This window comes from Bombus flavifrons, chromosome 1, assembly GCF_040668555.2.
Source record: "Bombus flavifrons isolate JBK064 chromosome 1, iyBomFlav1_principal, whole genome shotgun sequence".
In the NCBI taxonomy this organism is placed as follows: domain Eukaryota; kingdom Metazoa; phylum Arthropoda; class Insecta; order Hymenoptera; family Apidae; genus Bombus; species Bombus flavifrons.
In genome coordinates, this window is record NC_138442.1 from 483,384 (window position 1) to 507,693 (window position 24,310).

Below are 24,310 nucleotides of genomic sequence, written 5' to 3' on the forward strand. Positions count from 1 at the left end.
GCACTGTCCGGCCAAATTGAATAGTCAGGAATTATTAGGACTGGCTCGAACAAGAGGACGCGGGAAGGGGGTGCAACAGAAGTTAATTCATAAGAGGTTCCGGGAGCACTCCTGTCATACGCGTAGGATAGTCATCGTGGAGTTTTAGTCGGTAGGAGTCCGACATTACTCTGCTGTTACGCGATTATTAGCAACAGCGGAGTGTCCATGAGGATTTCTCCACGTACAAAAAAAAAAGTATACGACGAATACGAAGAATTATAAATTTTCCTGTAGCAATCTCTCCATCGTAGTATTTTATTATTCGCATCTACTCGCAAATATTTATAACTCTTTTGTACTTAAGGTCACATGAAGGTTACTGTGTTGCAGATCATTGGAGTGATTTCGTTATAATTTCGCTATCACGCTATGATGAGTCCTATCATCAAAACAACTCAGATATTCAAGGCGATCAGGTTATGTTGTTCATCCTGTATATATGCAGAATCTATCTTAATGCGAATTAATAATGTTTATTGATCACAAGTACTTTATAATTCGATGTGTATTTATGCTTCAACATTATGAAATGAGTGTAATGAAAATCAGACAGAATTTTATCGACTTGTAGTAACAACACACAATATACAGGCGTAAAAAATTTAATTGGTGATTCTTGAAGTTAAAATAAGATGAAAGTCAATAATAAAAAATTTTTTTCGGCTTTGTTTTCTAATTATTGACAATTAAAAATTAGCCAAAATATCGCTGGGAACGAGGAAAGTTCTTTACACAAACGCAAATATTGTGGATCAGCCTAAGCATCGGAGTAGACACGAATGCTCAATTAGAACATGTTTCATGGTTTTCATGGAAACAGAGTACATAATAAGCACGATACATATATTATGCACTGGACCCACTGCACACAGCACACATCCAAATCATTCGCGTTGAAACTAAATAAAAAAGATTAAAAAAATAATAAAGAATACAAAAATAAAGGAGACAAAAAGATTCAAAGAACTAAAAATGGAAAGGCGAAAAAAATGTACTGCAGAATATCTTAAACCTATGCAAAATCTAGAATTAACTCCAATTTCCAATTTGGAGTAACGAAAGATTAACGCAAAAGCATTTAACAAATATATATACAAATTGGGTCACCATATAAAATAACACAATGTCCTTTACCATTTATTGAGATACACTAATACTTTCATAACATAAATAAAAATTTCAATATTGATTAACTTTAATCCTTCTGTCATTTGATATCTTGGAATATATTTCATGACCAAGTGTACTAGGAATTAAAAAACAATACCGATAATAGCCATGAATTTGGGACCCATGTTCTGCAATTATTGTTCTGCAATTATTAGAAACGATTTTATTCTTCGAAAGTGAAATCTTAGACATGCCAAACGTAGAAAAAGACAACGCAAGTGAAAGAGAAGAAAGGACTGAGAGTCGAAGCGTTCGGTAAATATTAAAGGTTCGCGAGGTACTTTTTCGCATAACTCGAAGTGAACTCGGCGCGAAGGGGGCTCGTGATGATATGCTTATGAGCGGTTCTAGGGCCCCTTCCGCCATGCACCAAGTACGGCGGTACTACCCGGCGCCCTCTCCCCGGAGGGCGCGGGGCGCCTATGAAGGTTTCCTCCAGGGAAAAGAAAAAGTACTTCCTTGGTATTTTTACAAAGTACCATTAAGCACTATTCTATAAGGTACTATTTAAGGTACTACAAGGTACTATTTCATATAAACAATTAGGATAACTTGTTATTATTGCATTATAATTACTTATCCATTTTAAAGGTACTACAATATTAAAGATAATTTATGAAAATCAAATTGGAAAGTGCGTTGATTTTTACAATAAATTATATGTATCAACTCTAACTACAAATTGGTAGATTCAGTAAAAATTATGAGTAATATTACAAATAATAGTTTGTTACTAGTACTTTATGACAGGAAAATTTCGAGATTTGACACTCAGAATTTTTTATTTTTCTTCACTGACCAACACACTATGCCTTGGTGAGATTTTTTGAGTTAAAATGAGACCAAATATAATACTTTTATAAAATTGAATAATGTGACTATTTAAAATCATATTTAAAATTTACTATTGGAATAGAATTCATATATATACTTTTATATAAAATTTACTATAAAACTTTATAACAATTTGTGTTTGGTCTCATTTTAATCAGAAACATGTCATTAATATGTTAATGAAATTTATATTTACTACAAATTTAAAATAAAACGGTCTCATTGTGTCATTTGTGTTAGATTACCGATGCGAAAGTCAAAGTAACCATCTTTTGAGTGTCCAGAATCTTTCTTTTTTTTTTTTTTATTAACATGGAGGAAATCCGCACGGACACCAGGTCGCTTCTGGGGAAAAGTGGCGTGGTAGTGCCGGACTCCAACTGACTAAAACCTCCACGATGACCGTCCCGGCTGCGATCGAAAGGGGCCCGCGAACCGGTGTAAGAGATACACCGCCCCCCCCCCCCGGGCTCAATACGTCCCCTATTGGAGCGATGTGCGGCCACGTCACACCGCGCCTCGTCGCCGGAGCCGCCGTGCCAGGCAGTCCGGTTCCCCTACCGGGCTGCTTTGCGGCCCCGGGGCGCTGAGCTGCCAACGCCTAAGTTTACACCCCACCGGGGGACGCGGCAGACCTAGTGCGTCTCACCGAAGCGCGTCCATAACCTCTGCCGCGCCCTCGCCGGTCAGTCCTATCAGGGCGAGAGTACCGCACCTTCACCCTCTCCGCGGCCTCTTTTCGAAGCATGACTTGCTCACAGAAGGAGGTCATGGCCCTCCTCCTTCTTTCGCTTACCAACAATGCCTCGAGGATCGTCGGCGGCGAGAGATCCCAACCGATTTCCAGGATGAGGTCGTGACGCGGCCGCGCCCACGCCGGGCAGTATTCCAGCGTGTGCTGCGTCGAATCCACGCTCGCATCGCAGTGGTGACAGCGCGCGGTCGCCTCCTTCCCGATTCGGTGCAGATACTCACCGAAGCAACCGCTTCCAGTGAGCACCTGCGTCACCCTGTAGGTCAGGGGAGGCCCGCCGCCGTCCAACCAAACGTCTCAGTTTGGAAGGACGGCCCCGAGGACCCTTATCCCCGGCGCACCCGCTCTCGTGTCGAGGCTGGCGCGCCATCTGTCGAGCAAAGCTCGCCGAGCCCGAACCCTGACGTTGGCACCCACCGCGCCCGCCCCGTCTGACAGATCCCGAGTGTGGAGATAAATCTCACGACGCCTCAGGGCTTGCAATTTGAACGGGGGAAACCCGGCCAGCACCGCCGCTGTCACCGCCGAAATGGTGCGGAAGCCCCTCACTACCCTGATGGCCACCGTCCTGTGCAGCCTCCTGACCACTAGGAGACTGCGACGGTTGGTCATCAGGTCCTCCGCCCAGATCGGAGCTCCGTAGAGGAGCCTCGATCGCACCACGCCGGTGTACAGCCGGCGCACTCTGACGTCGGACCCGCCCAGCCGAGGCATCAGACGTCCTAAGGCGTTCGCCGTCGCCTCAACAGACGGCGTCGGGCGCTCGAAGTGAGCGCCGAAGGTCCAGTGGTTGTCGAGGGTCAGGCCCAGATCTCAGCCCCTTCCAACCTCAAGCAGTAACCCGCTGGAGGCGTCCCGTGATCGGCCTTGCGGCAAAACCACATTGCCTCGGACTTCTCAGGGGACACCCTCAGTCCCAATCCCTTGATTTCGGCGACCACGCAGGCCACCGCCAGCTCCGCCAGGCGGACGGTTCTACCCCATGCCGTGCCCCAGACCAGCACCAACGTGTCGTCGGCGTAGTTCGCCAATACCGAGTTCGGAGGCATCGGCGTCCGAAGCACCGCGTCGTACGCGATGTTCCACAGCAACGGGCCCAACACCGAACTTTGCGGGACCCCGCAGTGTACAGCCCTCCCGGTCACCCCTCCGCCCCGGACGGTGTAGACGATACTTCGGTCCCGGAGCACATCCTGCAGATACGCGGGTACCCGATGAAATTCGAGGGCCCGGCATATCCTGTCCCAGGGGATGCTGTTGAAGGCGTTGACCACGTCCAGCGTCACGGCCAACGCCACGTAACCACGCCGCTCGGCCCCCTCGACAAGGGAGCGGACACGGGTGACAGCGTCGGTCATAGACCGCCCCCTCCGGAAACCGAAGTGGCCATCGTGCAGTCCGGGCACGCTCCGGGACAAATGCGACTCCAGGCGGGCAGCCACCACTCTCTCCAGCAGCTTGCCCGCCTCGTCCAAAAGGCACACCGACCGGAAGGCGGTAGGCGAGTCCAGAGAGCGCCCCGGCTTCGGCAGCAGGACCATCCGCCCCTCCTTCCACGAAGTGGGGAATTCACCTCGAGATAGGCATCCGTCGGAAAGACGCATTAGTCTCGGAGCCAAGACCCCGGCGACGTCCTTCCACAGGCGGGCCGGGACTCCACCGGGACTCGGAGCTTTCCGCGCTCCGATCCTCTCGACCGAGTGTCCAGAATCGAAACAATGTTTAAGGCCTGTCATGTTTGCCCTGAGGGAAGATAGAGGGGGCCCTGGAGTTTCCTACTTCTAGGGCGTAGTTGGGATGTATCTCCCGGACCGGAGTATTATCTACACTGACCGGGGTGGAGAAGTGGTCAGCAAGGTCCCGCAAGAGTCTGTATTAGGCCCACTCCTCTGGGACCCCGCATATGACGGGGTGCTACAGACACCGATGCCTCTGGACTCGGCACTAACGTGCTACCCAGAAGTGGCATGCGTGGCCTCCATCAGAGGATTGGAGCTGGAGCTGTCCCTTGAGAAAACCGATCACGGGGCCTCTCCAGCAGAGTACCGCCTGATTCTAGGCTGGGATTTTTAATTAAAAAGAAACAAGGGATATTTATAATCTGGTTAATCCAGATGTAAGACGGCATATTGTACCGATAATTAAAGTATTATCTACTTAACAGATTTGCCTTATCTAGTTAATCCTGCCTGTCGATTTTCCAGATAAGGTTATCAAAAATAATTTCTCGTTTATATATGTCGCGCAGAACAATTCAAACATCCACTAAAAACTTTTCTACATTTTACTAATTTACGACTTAAGTATAACTTTACTCATTTCTAAGGCTTCTATTATTCCATTTAAATCGATACTTATAAATATCTCTGAGATTATTCATGATACTGAAAAATGTTTCAAGCAAAAGCTAAATTAGGGCCGCATAATTTGATATCAATAGTTTATTGTAGGTAGAAACATAGAGGACATATGAAGCTCACCTTTACTGTTTTTAATGAAATTATATATTCTTTAATACATTAATCGTTCCGTCTTAACATTCTCTGTGAAAAGTTATCAACCTATCTATGTCGGAAAATTAATAATTTAGCAGATATGTTAACTTGTATTTTATAAAATTTAATCTAGGAAGGATAAAGGAAGGCAAGTATAAAAATAGTGCCTTAGATTTTTCATTGTCTTTCTCTTTTGAAGACAAGAAGAATTAGTTAAATTTTTGTGACTTACTTCTATCTGTAATAGTATTAACTTCATGAAAATAAACTAGATGATTTATTACTATTTTACGCAAAGTGGAGTTAATTTACTTTATGCTTTATCGTATTCTTACATAGCGTGAATACATATATTCTATTATCTCTATAGAGAATGTATCATAATATGTGGGACCGACTTCAGGAGTGAAGAAGATGCATAATGAAAAAGGTTTATATGAACATGTGTTCTATCTGACCTTGTTTTAAATTTATAGTCACTATGCACAAAAAATATATGAAACTTTTTGTACAAAAGTGCGTTTCTAGAGCAAATATTTTAAAAAATGTTGGAATACAACGATATTAATCGCGTACAGATGAGGTGATCGATCGATCGGATTATTCCCTTCGTTGCCCAGCGCTATCCCCACTAGCGTGCGTTCGTTAGATGTACCGCGGCTGCTAGCGCGTGCATGCTCTTCCGAGAATTCGGCGGAAGAAGTATAAGGATATGGACGGAACATTCGGCACGTCGGTGTCGCGCTTTGACGGCATAGCGCTTTGCATCGCGAAGCTGCTGGAAGGTTCCGTGACACGTGCCGCCACAAAGACATCCACATAGGTCACACTCATTACTGTATAGAGAGTGGGGATTCAAAATCTTTTCAAGGGCCATGGATCACTTAGTCTGAGAATAACTAGCCAACTGTCAACATTCATAACGTTTACTTGTATTTTACTATAACTTTGTTTAATAAAAATCATATAGTATTGTTTCAATACACACATTGTGTCTTCCACAGTTTATTAATCTTAATTTCAAGATTAAATTCTAACAAAAAATGTGCCAAAAAAATGGTAATTTTTGCTATATTGAATTTCCACGAACTTAGCATAAACTTTTCAGGTGGAGCAACACGAAATATTTATTTTTTACAATATTTGGCAGCGATTTATCCAAGGAAGTTCCGTTAGATTAGGTCAAATTCATCCCAATAGCTCTAGTGAGCAGACTATATTATCTATCATCACTGTATATTGTTGCACTATAAGGTCTTTTAATTTCTTTTGTAGGATGTTGGACTTGTTGCATCATTTTTTCATAGGATGTAGTAGGATGGAATTTTGCTGTCGCCGATGCTATATTTCTAAAAACATATCTGCAAATGTCTCCGTAATCAGAGACAGTTGCAGTTCTCCCTTTTATTCTTTTTAAGTTAACGATGAAATTAAAAAGCTGTTGCTCTAATAAGATTAGTTTAAACACCTTTGCTTGTACTTCCGTTATTACTTGCTGACACTTGCTTGTAAACACGTTTTATCTCTACGAAGGTTCGACGGAAACTCCTTCAATTCCCATATTCTATTAAAGATATATTATACACATATAACTTTTATTATAGGTATTTTTTAATTATAACAAATATAATCAATTTCACTTGCAGAACGAAAAAAATGTATATACTAAGGGACTACCCGTCAAAGGTAAGTACCACTTTCACCCCTCGCTTTATCCATTTCTCCCGCAAATTATTATTTAAAAAATATCAATCTTTTTATTCTCGTTTTTATAATTCTCTTTTTTAATTTATTTTTAATTTAATTTATTCTCATTTAAATATCTTGCTGTAATTATTATCATACAGGTTAGGACGGAAATCGTAGCACTACGGGGCAACGGGTGATTCTACATAAAAAACTAAGAAAAAATTTTGGCATAACGCTTTTTCATCCGAGGCTCCGTTTTCAAGAAAATCGAGTTTGAAAATTTGACAAGTATATCTAAATTTGGAGTAATTTCCGGATTAAAGAAGAATAAACAGTCGATAGGAGTTTAAACTACATGTGAAAATGAGTAAAAAATGTAGAATACAATTTTCTCGTCTGATGCTTTATTTCTTCAAGAAAAGTAAATTTGAAAATGTGTCATGCGTATGTATCAGATCAGTTCGTAATTAAACATGTTCAAAATTTATTTTCTTGAAAATGAGATTTTAAACGGAAAAATATTCTTTAATATTTTAAACTGATTTTTACATGTATGATAATCTCGTATTAATTAGTCCAGTTGAAGTATACATGACAAATTTTCAAACTCGATTGTCTCTGAAACGAAGCGTCATATGAAAAATTTGTATTCTATATGTTTAACTTATTTTTTCATATAGATTCATCCCGTGCCCGGTTATTTTTATAATTGCCGATCCACTCTGTATAAGAGACCGTTACATTAGCATTTATACCATAATAGTACCCAGAGTTGAAGAGTTAAGAAGTTGGAATCAGCCAGAGTTAACAAGGCTGATGAAGACAAAAGGTTAAAAGTATACATGTATATTGTCTTATTCCTGGCGAACATATAAAATTATAAAAGTCACTCAATACTTTATTTATTCTTAAGTCTCTTTATCATATATCTATATTCATACAGTTACAATATTATTTATAATATTACAAAATATTAAGTTATTAAACAATAACTGTAGTTCTAAGTAAATGACATAATACCTATATACATACATGATTGTACCAATGTATGACCTGTGTAAGAACATTTACTATACAAATTATGCATTTTACTTAATATGTAACATATTTCTAAACAGATTCATACGATTAAAGTTACTATTTATTTTTCATGTTATAATGATACTGCTTTTCTTTGTTAATATTATTGTAAGTAGATTAACTTGTACGAATCAAATAAGTAAATCCAGAACGACATTAAGATTTCACTCTTTATTAAATATTTTTTAACGTAATATAAAAATATATTTGGACCAAATAGCTTTCCCTACAATCACATTAAATTATAAAAATATTCCAAATCTTCATGGATTGTATATTATATTTCTCTATCGAATCATTGATTCCATGATCGTGTTAATGCATTCTATACAGATGATCATTCTCGATTTGTTCTAATACTTAATTGTATTTTTATGTGCCTCGGTTGCTCGATGAACCAATTGAATACATTCTAACTACAATTCAACTGAATAAGTTTTTAGTAAAATCTGGTAGTAAATATTGAGAATATAATGAGAAGCGTTGCAAACGTCAGCGAACTGGAGGAGTTGAAATAGTGACTGTGAGTGTACAACCAGTTCTCAATGGTTTCTTGATGGATGTTAAGCCATTCCAAATTTCTGGTTGCCTTCAATAAGATAGTCTGAAGAGTGTCTGGTTTCAATCTCTCCTTCGTCAAAAACATAATTAACTGTCAAGTAAAAAATGATTGCATACTATTAATTATTTATAACTGGAGAAACTTACTCAAAATGATACATACTGCTTAGGCAAACATACAGGTTACTCGTTCAAAAGTTAATAAACGAACGATTGTTAATTACTTAAGTACCAAGCAAATTTCATAATTTTTATAGATATATTTACTAGTATGAAGTTTAAGTTACTACTATATAATGGAAAACCACAAGGAAGGAATATAATCAGCAATTATAAATCTCAATAAGCATATTTCCATAAGGAAAAAGAAAAATTACATTAGAGGCTTTGTTAAAATTCATTTTGTGATAAAGACCGACCAATGCTTTTAATTAAAGTAAAAAGAATTAAAATAAAGTTTTAAAGTTAATATATTTTAATTAAACGTTATCGTACCTGCGTAAATTGATCCTTATTTGTAATTGCGCTTGCAATTATGTCAGCACTCGATTTGATGATGTCTTCGGCTTTGTTCCTGAAATCAAAAAGTTCTGTAGATTATACCGAATCAATCACACCTCTATATTATTTAATCGGATTCTCAACGATGAAAACAATTCCAATTGTCAATTACAATTTTTTTATCTTCTCAACTTCGCTAATGAGCACTTCCAGAGCAATGCTGACACCCTTTGCATTCTGAGACACTACATTTAGAACTGCATTATTAAATGTCACAGTTGCGTTTTCCTGAATGGACATGTGCAAGTATTCCTTCAGAATATTTATTGACTCGGAACAAGCCAAGAGAGAAAGTAAACTCTTTTTTTCGACTTCGTCCTTTGTTTTCAACAATTCGGTCAGAGTGTAGTTCCACACTTTTTTATTTGCAGATCTTATTCCATCGCAGAGAATATTGTTTTTCAAGTCAATGTCAAATCTGTAAATAAAGTAATTACTTTTTTTGTTAAATAATTCATCTTGCGCTACACATACCGACTATCTCGATATCGGCAATATCATTTAATCCTGCTTCGATCCTCCATTTTTTGTGACTCAACGTCTTGCTTTCGTTTCAATCGAAAAAAAGGGTTTCTAATGTTTCAAAGAAACTTTTAGCATATAATTGAAAACAGGAATAACGCACACTAATTAACGATCATTTCTCTCAATCATAAGAAATATTCTAGCGATCGGAAATGATATAGAAAACGGAATAGTCAGGAATTTATATTATATACATATCATATATTATATATTTATATGTTATGTGTATATATATATATATATATATATATATATATATATATATATATATATTCTTTAATTAACTTTTACTATCGCGTGATACATACGTTTTCGTATAATTATAGCAATCGTCATGATTCAATAAAATGCATTTACGTTTAACAATTGGAAAACAATATAATCGCAAGATTTGAAAATGATATACACCATCGTTAAATCTTCATTTATTGTGAATAAGTTAACAATAAAAGGTAAGGAAGATTAAAAAAGAAACAAATGACAGCAAAAATATCAACTTACGATCTACTGGAATTACTTAACCATGCGTTGAACTCTCTGTTGGTATAATCTTTGCATTCGTCAACGCCAGCTCTGCAGGCCCATTCCATTGCGTTTACCCTAAGAAGTTTCACGATATCGAGCTCTTCGCCTTTCTGATACGGCTTATACCTCACTTGATTCGTCACGGATTTCATTATTTTTCGAATATAACTCTGCAACGAGTTTGAATTTTTATTTAAACAGAAATAGAAAAATTGGTTACATTAGAGTAAAAAGATCTTTCGGAAGGAATATAATATGTGCATCCTTTCTATTACGTACATTCGATCTTTTCTGCCTGTTATCTTTTGTGTAAAATTGCCTATTGTCTGTTTTAAAATAGAAAACGTGCAAGACCGTAAATATTATGAATGAACATGATATGTAAAAGTCGATAAAATATCCAAAGTACAGTACTCTGTTTAGTATTTAATAGGTAAATTAAATTTCTGTCTGGGTCTTAATCCTTTAGGTGTGTTCATAAAAGTATGAATTTGCATAAATATTTGGAGTCTACTTATCATAGAATGATTGGACAAAAATTACAGTAGAAAAGATCACTTGTAGGCATTTTCTATCATGTGTATAATAATATATGACTACTATATTATTTAGTCGATTAAAAACTTAATTTTTAAAATAAACTAAATTAATAATTCTATAAATTAGAAATAATTAAAAACAATTTCTCTATCACCAATAGAATAGCCGTTATTAATATAACTATTATGGAAAAATAGTTCATACCTGCTGGACTTATATAATAACCTATATAATTACCAATATGAGTAAAATATATCAGAAATTATGAATTAAAATATTTCGGTTCTTTAAGTCGTATTATGTTATAAATATATGCATACCATAAAATTATTATATTGTACAGAAGTACGTAACATGTTGTGCAAAAATTGCATATTCCTGAAGGTCGTTTGCCAAGGCACGTAATCTGTTTCTCTCTCAAGATAAAGTGTGAGTGTCAATGCAACCATATAGTTCAATCGGTTAGTGCGAGCCATGTTTAAGGCATCATCGATTAACTGAGCACGGTTTACGACGTGGATATTCTCGTAGTTATCCGAATTCAGCTGCATCGATAACAGTTTCCACATTTCTGGCTCATAGTTCACGCGATAATAACCTAAAACAAACCGAGCAACTACTAATTAAAAAATGAAAGTATGTATGTGTTATTCATCTTGCAAAAGATTAGACCAATTCAGATATATTTATAATAACGGTTGGCTTAATTATCTTGCACGCTTTTTAAAAAATTTAGTTAATTATTAATATAATACATACACATATTTTTATAACATTGAGATATACTTTTACAGTATAATAAATATTTGAAATTTTTTACAAAATAGTTAAACTATTAAAAATTGATGATTTTTCAGATAACACAATTATAAATTAAGAACATGTTGTAATTGTCTGATTTATATATTAAAATATTAAATTATTATGACATTTAAAGCTACGATAATTATTATTGTATTGAAATATTTATAAGAACACCTTTTCAAGATATGTAAGCTTCCTAGCTCGAAATTTAAATTTGCAATTCTTACAAAGCTGCATAATAATAAACATGTTGTTTCTAACTACTACATAAACATGTTGTTACTAACTATGTAAAGATTTCATAAGTTTTCACAGCAACTATATTTTACGAAATTGAACATTCATTCAATTTAAGTTGCAATTATTGGTGCGTAATTAAATCATTATAAATCCCTGCATAAAAATAGTTTGTTTTTTTCTACGCAGTAACTTAAGCATCAGTTTATCATTCAGAAAGTTAAAATTATTTTGTATTACATATGTTTTAGTTAATAGTCTCAAAACAGCTATGTATTAAATTTTCTTCAAATCTATTTACTGAAAAAACACTTATATTCTATTTATAGTTTTATAGGGCAAAAGATGATATTAAAAATGGACAATTAAATTTTTGTTAGAGGAAAAATAGGCAATGAATAAATAAAGAATTAGAAAATTCACTGACTAAATATTACTTCCTAAATTCTTGTTTCAAGATCAGTAATTTGATCGTGTATATGAGTATAGGAATTTTTAATTCAGTCTTTCTAGTACTACAATAGTTATACTACAGAAGCTTGATTATTCGAAATATATAATCATGAAACGCGCCATTTCTTTATTTTTCACATTAATCGTATCAGGATATCTATTATTTTTAAACATATTCCATCCTAAAATGAAAAGTATTGATATTAAACCTATAGTAATAAATTTTAATATATGTATATTCAGTGTATTTCATCCATATAAAGAAAAAAATTCATTAGATCTTTCGAATTCTTGAATTTTTATATGGTTTGTTTTATATGGTATATTTCCGCTTTGGAACTATTTATGTATTCAATTTGTTACGAGGTCGAAAATATGTTATGTTGGGTAGAAATTATGCGAAATCATAGATAATGTGACGAATATAGTGCCCAATAAAACCTAAAATGAAATATGTTATTTCATGTATTACTACTGTTGTATTAGTATTAGTTGTTGTAATTTATTAGTTGCAAGGAAATGGCCCCATACTTTTTAACAGAGTTATATTTTCAATTACGTATTCTATAAATATTAAAACTAAATAGGATCAAAACCTTACAATGAAAATGTATTGATTTCATTGTTATATTTTAATCTTACAAGGAATCACCCCAAAATATCCCATTAATTGATGATGATAATCATAGTCTACTGTACTAGACATTTTTAAATATAGCCAATATTACACACCTGCTTGCTGTGTATTCACAATAATCCATCCTTCTGTCTTATTAACTTTTATCGTTTCATTACGGCCTGGTTTTAACCATATAATTGGAGTTGTATTATTAAAGTTCATGCTAGACGAGCTGACGTAAGTTATAGGCACCCACCAGTTTGCGTCATTTTTAGTTTCATAAAATGAAAATCGTTCTTGACTTAACAGCATTTCATCGTCATGGTTTCGCTTTACATTCACAACCGGATATCCTGCGTTGTTCACCCATCCGTCCATGATTTTCCCGAACGAAGCTCCATCCCATGTTTTATTATTTCCAAGATGCTCGAAAAGATTTGTCGAATTAGCAACATTCCCTGCACTGCAACAATTTTTATCTCTCGTTAATATGATTTGTAGGCAAAACAAAAGACTAAAACTTTAAAAACTAATAACAAACATATGTAAATGTCTTCTAAATGAAAAATGTTTACAAATATTTAATTTTTATTTGGGAAGTGTATATGACTGTAGAGTCACAATGACAAAAATCGTATTTTTATAAGTAATTGAACGATACTCTAAAAATTTTTGTCGTATTCTTTCAGTTCATAGCGTAAAGTACCTATTTTGTTTAAATATTATTAAATCATTTTTTTTTTTTTATTGATCTTATTGAGCACAGAAAATACATGTGCTTCTTTTGGATACATATATCCCATTAGGTTTTTTCATTTTTATGCTTAAATCGAGGTTGTAATTATATATTTTAATCGCGAAAAAGGTACCAATAAAGGAGTAGTATCAGAAGACTTGCGGAAAATGCTAAATATAAATATCAACAATATGTCTGAAAGCAGAATATGAGAAGATGTCAAAACAAAGGATAAATACAATCTGTATGAGTTGCGAAATTCCCCTTTGCAAAATATTCTGTACAAAATATTATGTATAATAAGAAATGATAGATTTATAAATATGTATATCTATACATATATATTATAATAAACAAAGGGCATAATACAATGATAAAAGGTTGAGAGCGTTTAACCTTACTTATCATTACTGGAACACGTATGTATGTCCCATCTAAAAAAGCTGCTGGATCTCATAGGCCCCAATTTTAAAAATACAAGTTTTAAGTTTGATGTACATTCATGCCCAGCTTAGTACTTAATTTCTAGGAGGGAAAAGAATAGAATCAAAATAGGAAAAGGTCGGATCGAAGAGGTTAAAACGTTACCATCCTATACAATTGCTTACAAATACACGTTTCTCTGTAGACATATATAAATTCGTAAAGATCTACGTTGTAGATTTTGTTGGTCAAAAATCTTGATAACGTTTCCTTTTTTTTTTTTTTTTTGCATAAATGTTGTAATGAGCGATCTAATTTGTATGAACGCCGCAATATATACATATGTCGGGTTCGCATTAGGATTAGGGTTAGGAGCGTGAAACGAATCTTCGTTTGGATTACACAGTGTCGTTATGCAATAGAGAAGACATTGACTAGTGCAAATACGATTATTATAGGATTGGACAAGTAACCGTGGTAATTAGATACTCGAGAAACTAATGACAATGATCCTAGGTTCAATAACGAATCCGCGGTCAACGGGATGATGGATGAACATGCTCACAAAATCTAAGTCGGACTCTTTGTTAAAACGTGGAATATCCACCGAGCGTGCAGACGCTAAGTAACTCGCTAATACGACTTCACGAGAGAATGACTTTCCGTCGCGATGATGCTGCAGAGGAAAACTATGATGGGGTGTGTCTAAGGACACGAGATCCTTGGATTCGTCGAGGATAGCCTTCGTTTAGAAGGTGAGGGGAATTGGCGTTGCTGCTAATTGGTCAATCTCCATATCGGTGGTAAGAAAAAGATGCTATCCGACATATATATATATGTCGGAGATGAAAAGACATCGGGACCTCTTTCTTTTGGAATTTTTGGGAAGATCCCCAATACTTTAGACTAGACTATTTATTATAGCTGTACTTAAATAATAAAACTTAGAAGTAGTTGTTTATGATTCAATCCGATTATGTTTGCCCGAGATTTGTGACGGTGGGCTTGGGCTCGAGGTGACACAATTGGTCGCTAAACGTAGCCACGGTTACGGGATGGACGTTTTACCTAACGTATGGAATAGTTGTATAACCCTCCTTAAAAATATAGTTGATCCGAGGGGTACAGAGAGGTACAGAGAAGGCAGTAAGTTGAGTTCTACTTGTACTGTGGACAAGTAAGTTTAGTTACACTTGAATTGCGGACACGTAAGTTCAGTTTGATTTAGACTTTGGAAGAAAGCGCATTTGCTATCCCGTCGACCGTGGATTCGTTATTGAACCTAAGATCATTGTCATTAGCATCTTGAGTATCTAATCGCCACGGTTACTTGTCAAATTCTGTAATAATCATATTTGTACCAGTAAATATCATTTATATTGTATAACAACAATGGCTAATTCAAATGAAAATTCGTTACACGCCTCTAACCACAACGAGAACTCGACATTTGTATCATATAAATGACATAAATATACGTACTTCTGCTTGAGATATTCCTTTAAACCCTTGTGGAAAACGTTTTCTGTCAAGATGTGTGACATCATTCGAATAACTGACCCCGCTGCAAAGATATGGATATACATTAGAGATTGGTTTTTAATAATTCATGATTATTATTCAATAGTGATTATTTATGTTTATTATTCATTATTCAAAACATGCAAATGTAAACAATATCTAGATCTCTTCGAGGATCAAATAATATACATCTGTATATGCATCTAATTTGTTTTTTTTATTTTTACTTTTGTTAATTGCATTGTTATTAAGGATTGCAAAAGAGAAATAGTAAAAATTCTTTTCAATTTAAACATTTCTCATGTTAAGAAATGCTTCACCAAGTGAGTCGCGTACGTTTCATATGTTTTATTTAAAAAGTTTGAATAAATTCACCAATAAAAGATATACAATTTGACCCTTCACTGTTCCATCATATGCAAATATGTATATTACGCAGACCATTGTTGACTTATACCATTCTTTTTTAAATTATACGATAATCTTCTAACTAGAAGGAGCAATGTAAGATAGCAAATTATATTTATAATAATATTTTAGAGTCTTTGAATAAATATCCTTGTTCGCAAATTCGATTACACTTCTTGGAAAGCAAAAATGATAATGGTAAAAATCTTTTATAATAATTATATTTTTTAGATTTTATAATATCAATATATTGCACAGTAGGTACAGTAGGTAGGATTCTTTTCCAGTTAATTCTGTATGCAATATGTGCAACAAATTTTTAACTTATAAATACTATTAGCAAATAACGCATTTTGACCATTAATGATTTCTCCAATTTATTTATTTTTTCTAATGCTTTAGAACTTGCTTGGAAGATCCAGCGATTGTGATGTTCATCTTTACATTAACATCTTGAGCTTGGAAAATTATTTCCATTAGATTAGAGAAAATGCTGTCATAAGAACAGAGAGATAGTCAATAAATTAATCTACAATCCTCAAGAAATTCTACATCTAAAGTCCATTTTTCCATTAAAAAGCTAGCTTAGTATTTACAATGTTACATTATTATATTACTGTTAGATTGCTGTTTTTAAATATTCTATTAGTATTACATTTTCATAAAACACTTTTCGACTTTATCATTAAATAATTTATTTAATGCAATACAATAAACCTACTTTTTCCAATTTTTATGTAGACAAGTTAAGTACTTATTTTTTTAAATATTTCTCATATTTTTATTGACAAAATATTAATTTGTTTCAATGATCTGCGCTATGTATGTTGTTATTCTTCTCTTTGAACGTTTATTCTTCATAGAAATTATTAATATTAATAATTAATCAATTAATTGTCATACTAATAATATATTCAGGAAATATAATCAACGTCATTCTAATGTATCTTCACTAGCACTCAAAAGTATACTGCAATTTAATTAGAGTATCACAATTAATAATTATGTGTTAATAAATAATGACGACATTCTGTATTAGTATTATATTATTATGACAGGAAAGTTACTTATAAATAACTAATAGATATGCAATCAACTAATTTGATTTGTAGAGTGAAACCGGTTATGATACAATTTTTCAACAAAATTTTTACTAAGACATTGTCACGACCGGCATACTTCAAATCCGATGGACTGACGATGGAGATAAAGATGTGGCGGCACTCAGCGACAATGTATATCGCTGAAGTGCCTAATGAACCATCAACATCCCAACGGTCCTTCCACCGAAGGTTCTAGAAAAAAGAGCACGTGGCAACGGTCGCGAACGCCTAGCAAATGCATGGACGGTGGGGATGTTGAGGGATGACAAAAGAAAGTAATCGGATACTCGAAAGTCAAATTGTAAGAGCTTCAGTCTTGGAAAGTCACGCCTAGAGTTCGGAAGTGGATTGTAAAGTGGATTGTTGTTAGAAAAATAAAGTTTCTTTTTTTTATTTTTTACTTCAAATTTCTTTTTTTTATTTTCTTTTTGTTATTTTACGTGACAACATTATGGAGAGCTTATTTATCCGTAAACTATATACATAAGTAAATGTAGTCTGTAGTCCGTAGCTGTAGTCGTAAATGAAATAGAAACGATTTTCTATACAATATAATTGAATGAATTGAAACTTATAATATAATTTATTCAAGCAACTAATAATTTATTCAAGTTATTCGAATCTAATAGTTCTTATCATATTTCAAATTTTAAGATACTGTAGTATTGTCACGTAAATTTTAAGAGTTGGTTGGTGAAATAAAATAGCTGAGTCGTAACACAACTATTAATTTTGTTTTAATTAAACTTTATTATGAATTCAGCAAGCACAATGTAATACACACTGAATTAACATAAATCACAATTCACTCCAACCACGTTATGTAAGAGTTAGTTACAATGATACGTTAATTACGCGACTGTTATAAGGGTAGAGACCGGTAAAGATATGTTGACTATTCTGAAGATACAGAATAAGTGAGTTTTACTGACGATACTGTGTTTGAGGAAGGCTAGGGGTGGGTGTGTCTAAGGACACGGGACTATCGGATTTGTTGACGACAATTTTGGTTAAGGAAGTGAGGGCAGTAGACACCGTCTCCGATTGGGTAATAAGACGGTTGGTGCTAAAAGTTGCTAACGGAACATACCAGATGTGAAGAAAACCAACTTTCTATGCTAACACGTGGTAGACAATAAACGTAAAAGGGAATCTAAGACAGTATCGTGGACGAAAGGCCTAAGAGATATCTGGCGAACTATAAACAATGTCGCGAGAAAGCCGAAGTGCCGACAGGCCCAACAATGTACCGTCGGTCCTTCAATCGAATAGTTTCGCGGAAAAGGCCTGCGTGACCCTGGCCATGTAACATCAATCCACATCAGAGACCAGGCCGCACACCGAGGGCAAGATGGCAACCAGATGTCTACACATCCTTGCTGCGTACCCTCAATAATCTTAAGGACCCACTATAAATCTTGGCATTTTCATGGTTAAGGTCCTTCAGACAAAAACAAGCATCTTTTATTCCGAGTGTTCTTTATATTTTTGTTTACTACGGGAAAATATGGGAAAGTTAGTTTTCTCGCGTTCGGTATCTTCCGTTAGCAACTTTCTCTCAAGGGCGGTTAGCACCCTTCCTCACCCACCAACCTAGAAAATCAGCCAATTGACAGCGAAGTCTATTTCCCTCACTTTCCTAATGAAAACTTGCCCTTAACAAATCAGCTCTTTTCGTGTCCTTAGACCCACCCATCACTAGCTTTCCTCCGCCACAACATCGTCACTAAACTTGAATGATTTTTCATCTTTCGAACAGTTAACATCTCTTTACCGGATTTCTACCCTTAGATCAGTCGCCTACTTAATTTATATAAAGTTGTTAGAGTAAAGTGTAATATATACGTGTCAATTCAGTGTATACTCAATTGTGACTATTAAGTGCATAATAAAGTGTAATAAAGAGAAAGTTAATAGTTGTGTTTCGGCTCAACCTTGTTATTTTTATATAATCTGTTGTGAGTTGTGATTTGTGATTTTACGTGATAGCCATGAGCGGTTGCGGAACACGTGCGTGGTGGGGCTGTCAAAAGACAAAGGGATGCTAAGGGAGAAAGACGAATTAATAGTCAGAGTGTGAGTTGAGAAGTCAAAGAGTGTCAATCGAGAAGTCAGAGTGCAAATTGCGTTGTGGAGAGAGTGTGGTCCGCGTAAGAGAGAGCGTTGTATCCGTAATGACGAGAGTTGCAAATTAACTATTTAGTTGTCTAAATTATAGTATATAGTATACATTATTGTATATAGTTCACGTTAAATAACCATCCTTTCCTTTTTAACCAACACCTGTTTAATCCATTTATTGTAAATAAATTAATTGTAGTAAAGATCCTACAATACTGTTGGTGAACTTTAAGGAGAATAATTAGATTTTACTATTTATTGAGAGATATTTATGAGAAGATGATATATGCTGTTTTTGATCATAAGTTGCTCATTTACTTACGTAGTTTATTAACATTAATTTTCTTCTGTTGCAAATCGGCTAAGGTGTCCGAATACTTAAAGTGCTTCATGAAAGTATGTGAACACTTGCCGTAGAAAATTTTTGAAAATTATGGATGGATATATTGTGTCCGTTACTCGAAACTTTTTAAAATTTCATTAATGAAACATAACTACCTGATTATGTTGGTAAAATTTGTAATTAACTCAAAAGTATAATTAGCAGTAATTTATTGCAAGAAATACACTTATTGCTAGTAAAAAATTAATGAACAGCGTAAACAGTGTAATGAATAATTGACTGTTGGAATACTTGGTTAATCTTTGCGAAGTCTATACTTGTAATAAATATTTTATAACTTTCTATTTAAATATTTTATCAAAAGATCTTTTTATAAATAGTACCAATATAATCATGACAGTCATATCTCATGACAATGCCTAAAGAAATTTCAAATGTATAATATATTGTTTTGTATAATATATTCATACGAGTTCATATATTTTCGCGAATTATAGTGTATGTATTGTACTTCATGAGCAATAGTGTGTGTATTTTATTTCGATGATTCTATATGAAAAATTTAAATTCTGCAAAAATTACAAACAGATCCGTTATAGGACGACTCCCAACTATTTATCGTCGAAAGTCTCACCTTTTATCTTTTGCCTGATATTGTTTAGGCTTAAGGTTTAATATATGAATTAATTGATAAGATACCTATATTATATTGATAGGTACCTATTATCTCTTACCCTTGACATTGGCCAATAAGTAGAAACTGTTGAAGCTCACATCGTATTCGTTTATATTTTTTATCTGATGTTAAAAATGTTGCGTCGAACTTTGCTCTTAATATTCTCGAACATATGTATTGGGAATTACTTCTAATAACAATGAGAAAATCTCTTACCTTTCTGATACGCAATATTGTCGAACAAGCTACTAATTTCTTGAGGCGTGTTCGCGTTCTTGTTCATGGGACGCGGATTTTCGCCTGCATCTGCAATAAAAGCGTTTCCTTGTATGTTGTCAACGACAAACACTTCGTCTAATCGCCATTCGGGTAGTACCTACAAATATATTACAAATGTACTAGATATGATACAAGAATACGTTTAAAGTACTCGGCGAGAATTTAATGGTGAAAGATATATTAGTTGTTAATTGATGTAAAGGTCAGAAACATACGTAGAATGCATAGCTATATTAATAGTCATATAAAATATGAGCAACTGATAATTGAAATTTTGAATGCAACAAAAATTTATTATCCAGTTTATAACAATTCTCTTATAACAAATTAATAGAATATAAGTAGAAGACATTTATTACACATTTATTACACTTACCTTATGAGTAATAATGTATTGGAAGTAGTCTGCAAATCCTTCATTCAACCAAATCCACGTCCACCATTCTGGACTAACAAGATTTCCAAACCACTGATGCGTAAATTCGTGGGCTATAATCGTAGTTATACTTTGCTTCGTACGAGTTGTGGTAACACCGTCTTGATAAAGGAGAGCGGACTCCCTAAAATGAAAAGTTTCGATTGATGTCTGCCATTAAAAATATAATATATTTTAAATAGATTTTAATATTGCATTAACTGCAGATCTATACATGAGATATGATTACTTTTAAAATTTATTTACTGTCACTGATATTTGCACTTAGAATTTTCTTAATCTGGAATTTAGAGCGAGGCTCTTTATATTTGGGACAATTTAAAAGAATGTGTTTAACGGTAGCTTAGCAATTATAAACGTTATTCGTTGATGAATCAGATTTCTAAACTAGATATGCATATGTATAAACCTCATGTAGACAAAAAGCCATGACATTTGGTTTTCTTAAAAATAAAATTTCTAATTTTAAGAAAGCACACCATTAAAACTCTACTGGTATATTATATGTTTGATTCATTATCCGTTCCTAAAAATTCTTATACGCTTTGGTCGAACATTCGATGAGTTCGCCGTTGAAATTTGAACTTTGACCTGTTAAATCGAATTGTGATCTTGATAAACTTTGATTACGGGCTGCAACAATTACCTGTAAGTGACGAGACCCCAATTCTCCATAGCCCCTGCCGAAAAGTCCTTCAGCGATACCTGATCCATTTTTGGTACATAATGGGTGAAATTGATGGCGGTATATTCATTTAAAGCGTCTAGCAATTTTTTACCCATTTCTAAGGCGTAATGTGTCTGATTCACTGCCTGTGGCTTAGTACACACTCTGAACATGCCATCTTCGTTGCATTCATAATTGGAGACTATGAATGCCACTAAATAAGTGGACATCCGTGGAGTTGTTTTGAACTTAGTTGTCTTCATGTCGTTTTCCACTTTTAGTTCTTCAACTGGCATGTTCGAAATCGCAAGGTAAGATTTCGGATGGGTTATAGAAATGTTGAAGCGTGCCTTGAAAGCAGGCTCATCCCAACAAGGGAACGCTAATCGTGCACCTGTTGGCTCGAAATGAGTTGCAGCCACATATCTGCAACATGAAAATAAAGTTCTCGAAATGCAACAGTCAGTCGTAATTTTTCTTTACGCTTTATTAACCCCTTAACCTACAACTACAGGCATAGCCCGTAGTACGATGATCAGGCCAAACGTAAATATTACGGGCATAGCCCGCAGTAGATGATCGGACCAAACGTAAATTCTCGAACGTAAATCGTAGGTTAAGGGGTTAAGCGAAATGATGGCGTGCAAAATTTTCTGGCCAATTAGATTCAAAATGAATAATTTAACTAATTTTAAATAATATTATATAACTACCTAACAGCGTTTATTTCTTGTATTGGTTTTTTTATTTATCATGTTCTTATACTCAATATTATCAAAATTCTTTTGAATATCAATGAAAAATTATAAAATGAATACAAAATGAAAAATTTATCTAAGAGATGACTTGCGAACTATATAAGAAGGTATTCTTACGTTAGATTGCCATTTTTGTCGGCAGATCTGCTCCTGTAAAATCCTCTTAATTGATCGTTCACGACTCCGGAATAGCTCACAGTAAGCAAGTATTCCTTTCCCTTCTTAAGCTTGTCATCAAGCTTGATAATTAAAAATTCATGTTTGTCGTCATATACACCAGTATTCACCTTAATAGCGGTTTTATTTAAATCGTACAGGGTAATATTCTTTACATTGAGGTTTTTCATGTTCAGTGTTATTGACCGGGCATCCTCTATTTCAGCTACAATGTCGATCTTCACTTTACCGGTAAATTTGAAGTCTGTTTCTGATAAATTTGAATTCAAATTCACTGTCAAATCTAACTCATAAAAATTTGGTTTGGCTTCTACTGGTAGTCTATAGCTTGGATCGTCGACTTGAGAGCTGATCACGTCTCCAAGTAGAAGATTCGGGAACATCAGATTGATAAGGAACAGTATCAATATTCTTGCCATTTTGGATCGATTCGGCTAACAAGCGCATCCACTGGATGACCCACAGTTCGTTTATTTTCTATTTTGTAAAGTATATTATTTATTTATATATTATTATTTCGGCCCGTGAATGTTGATGAAATTTCTTTACTCGATTTTACTTGTAAATCACGCGAAACGTTAATTTGGGCGTATGTAATTAAATACTACACCAGAATCGTTTATAACCTGTGATAGATTTTCAATGTACATACGTATCTAACGTTTTAGCTCGCTTGCAAATATTTATAAGATACGAATGAGAAGATAATACCGTAAGAAATATAGATGGAATCGTATACGCGTAATCTATCGAATGATTTAATGATAAGAAGAAAACGTAATAGCTTCTTTAATAGCTCTGATCATTATGACTTTCATATTTCGATCGATATAGAAATTGATATTTGTGTAACAATTTCTCGAAATCATCGGAAAAATACGTCAGTCATTAGCTCAACATACCTTACAAATCAATCGCTCAGTCGGTTACGTAAAATGTCAGCTAGGTAGTTACACGTCAACGATTGCCTTATGAAAGCCTACCTCTACAAGTGTTCATGCTTTATAAGGTACGCATGGACGCGCTATTATCAAAAATATACCTAATTGTTCTAATCTTATCAATTGACGCGTTGTCCCGATCGAAGTTATTATATCGTCGGATAGTGACCAGAAAATGGTCTGTTATATTCACGGAATTTCTTCGAAACATTCAATTGTAATCTGAAACGCGCATTTTAATTTAAGGCTTTGCCGATACTGCAATGGATTACAATGCAATACTTTAATATGATTGTTTGTACAAGCATTGATATTAGCAAGATAAGAGTTCTTAGTAGTTCAGTTCGTTTGGCTCTGTCTTATCGTCAATATCGCTTGAATTATTACATTATGTTAGGTAATTCTCCGTCTTGATTTAGTAAAGTAGATAATGTAAATAAATTTTATCGTGATTATTCTATGAAAGAAATATGTTTTACTTTTCGAGTTGTACGTACTAATGTTTAATTCTTACAATATTTCGGTCAGGTTTTGAGTCATTAATTTCTCATCTATCGAGTTAACCGATCGAAGAACAATCAGTTAAACGAGGTAACGCAATATTTTCAACAATCATTCTTTAAAAAAATCGAAAGCACAAAAAGAAGCCCTATAATATGAGAAAAAGAATTTATCATAGTGCTATCAATATTTAAACTTTTAAAAATTTTTCAAAATTGTAGAATCTAATAGTACTTAGGTAGCAAATGAAATGGCAAAGAAAATGTTGAAGTAACTACTTTAAGAAAAACTTATATCTTTTCTTTTGTATACACGTGACCTTTTGTATACA

The 24,310-nt window shown here is 34.7% G+C and overlaps 1 protein-coding gene across 2 annotated transcripts; it reads right to left on the reverse strand.

The window, feature by feature from the left end:
• Positions 1-7,927: 7,927 nt before the first annotated feature.
• LOC138181211 (aminopeptidase N) lies at positions 7,928-23,640 on the reverse strand. Of its 2 annotated transcripts, none has more exons than XM_069115911.1 (12): positions 23,445-23,640; positions 22,478-23,014; positions 21,582-22,028; positions 20,876-21,059; positions 20,437-20,596; positions 15,531-15,612; positions 13,003-13,352; positions 11,097-11,374; positions 10,213-10,406; positions 9,299-9,604; positions 9,121-9,199; positions 7,928-8,716 (listed from the first exon to the last, which is right to left on the reverse strand). In XM_069115911.1, the coding sequence occupies exons 2-12, from the start codon at positions 22,954-22,956 to the stop codon at positions 8,504-8,506; spliced, it is 2,772 nt and encodes a 923-aa protein (XP_068972012.1). In that variant the 5' UTR covers positions 22,957-23,014; positions 23,445-23,640; the 3' UTR covers positions 7,928-8,503. The 2 variants fall into 2 exon arrangements, with proteins under 2 accessions (XP_068972012.1, XP_068972001.1); XM_069115900.1 differs by having other exon boundaries at positions 23,440-23,640.
• Positions 23,641-24,310: the final 670 nt, after the last annotated feature.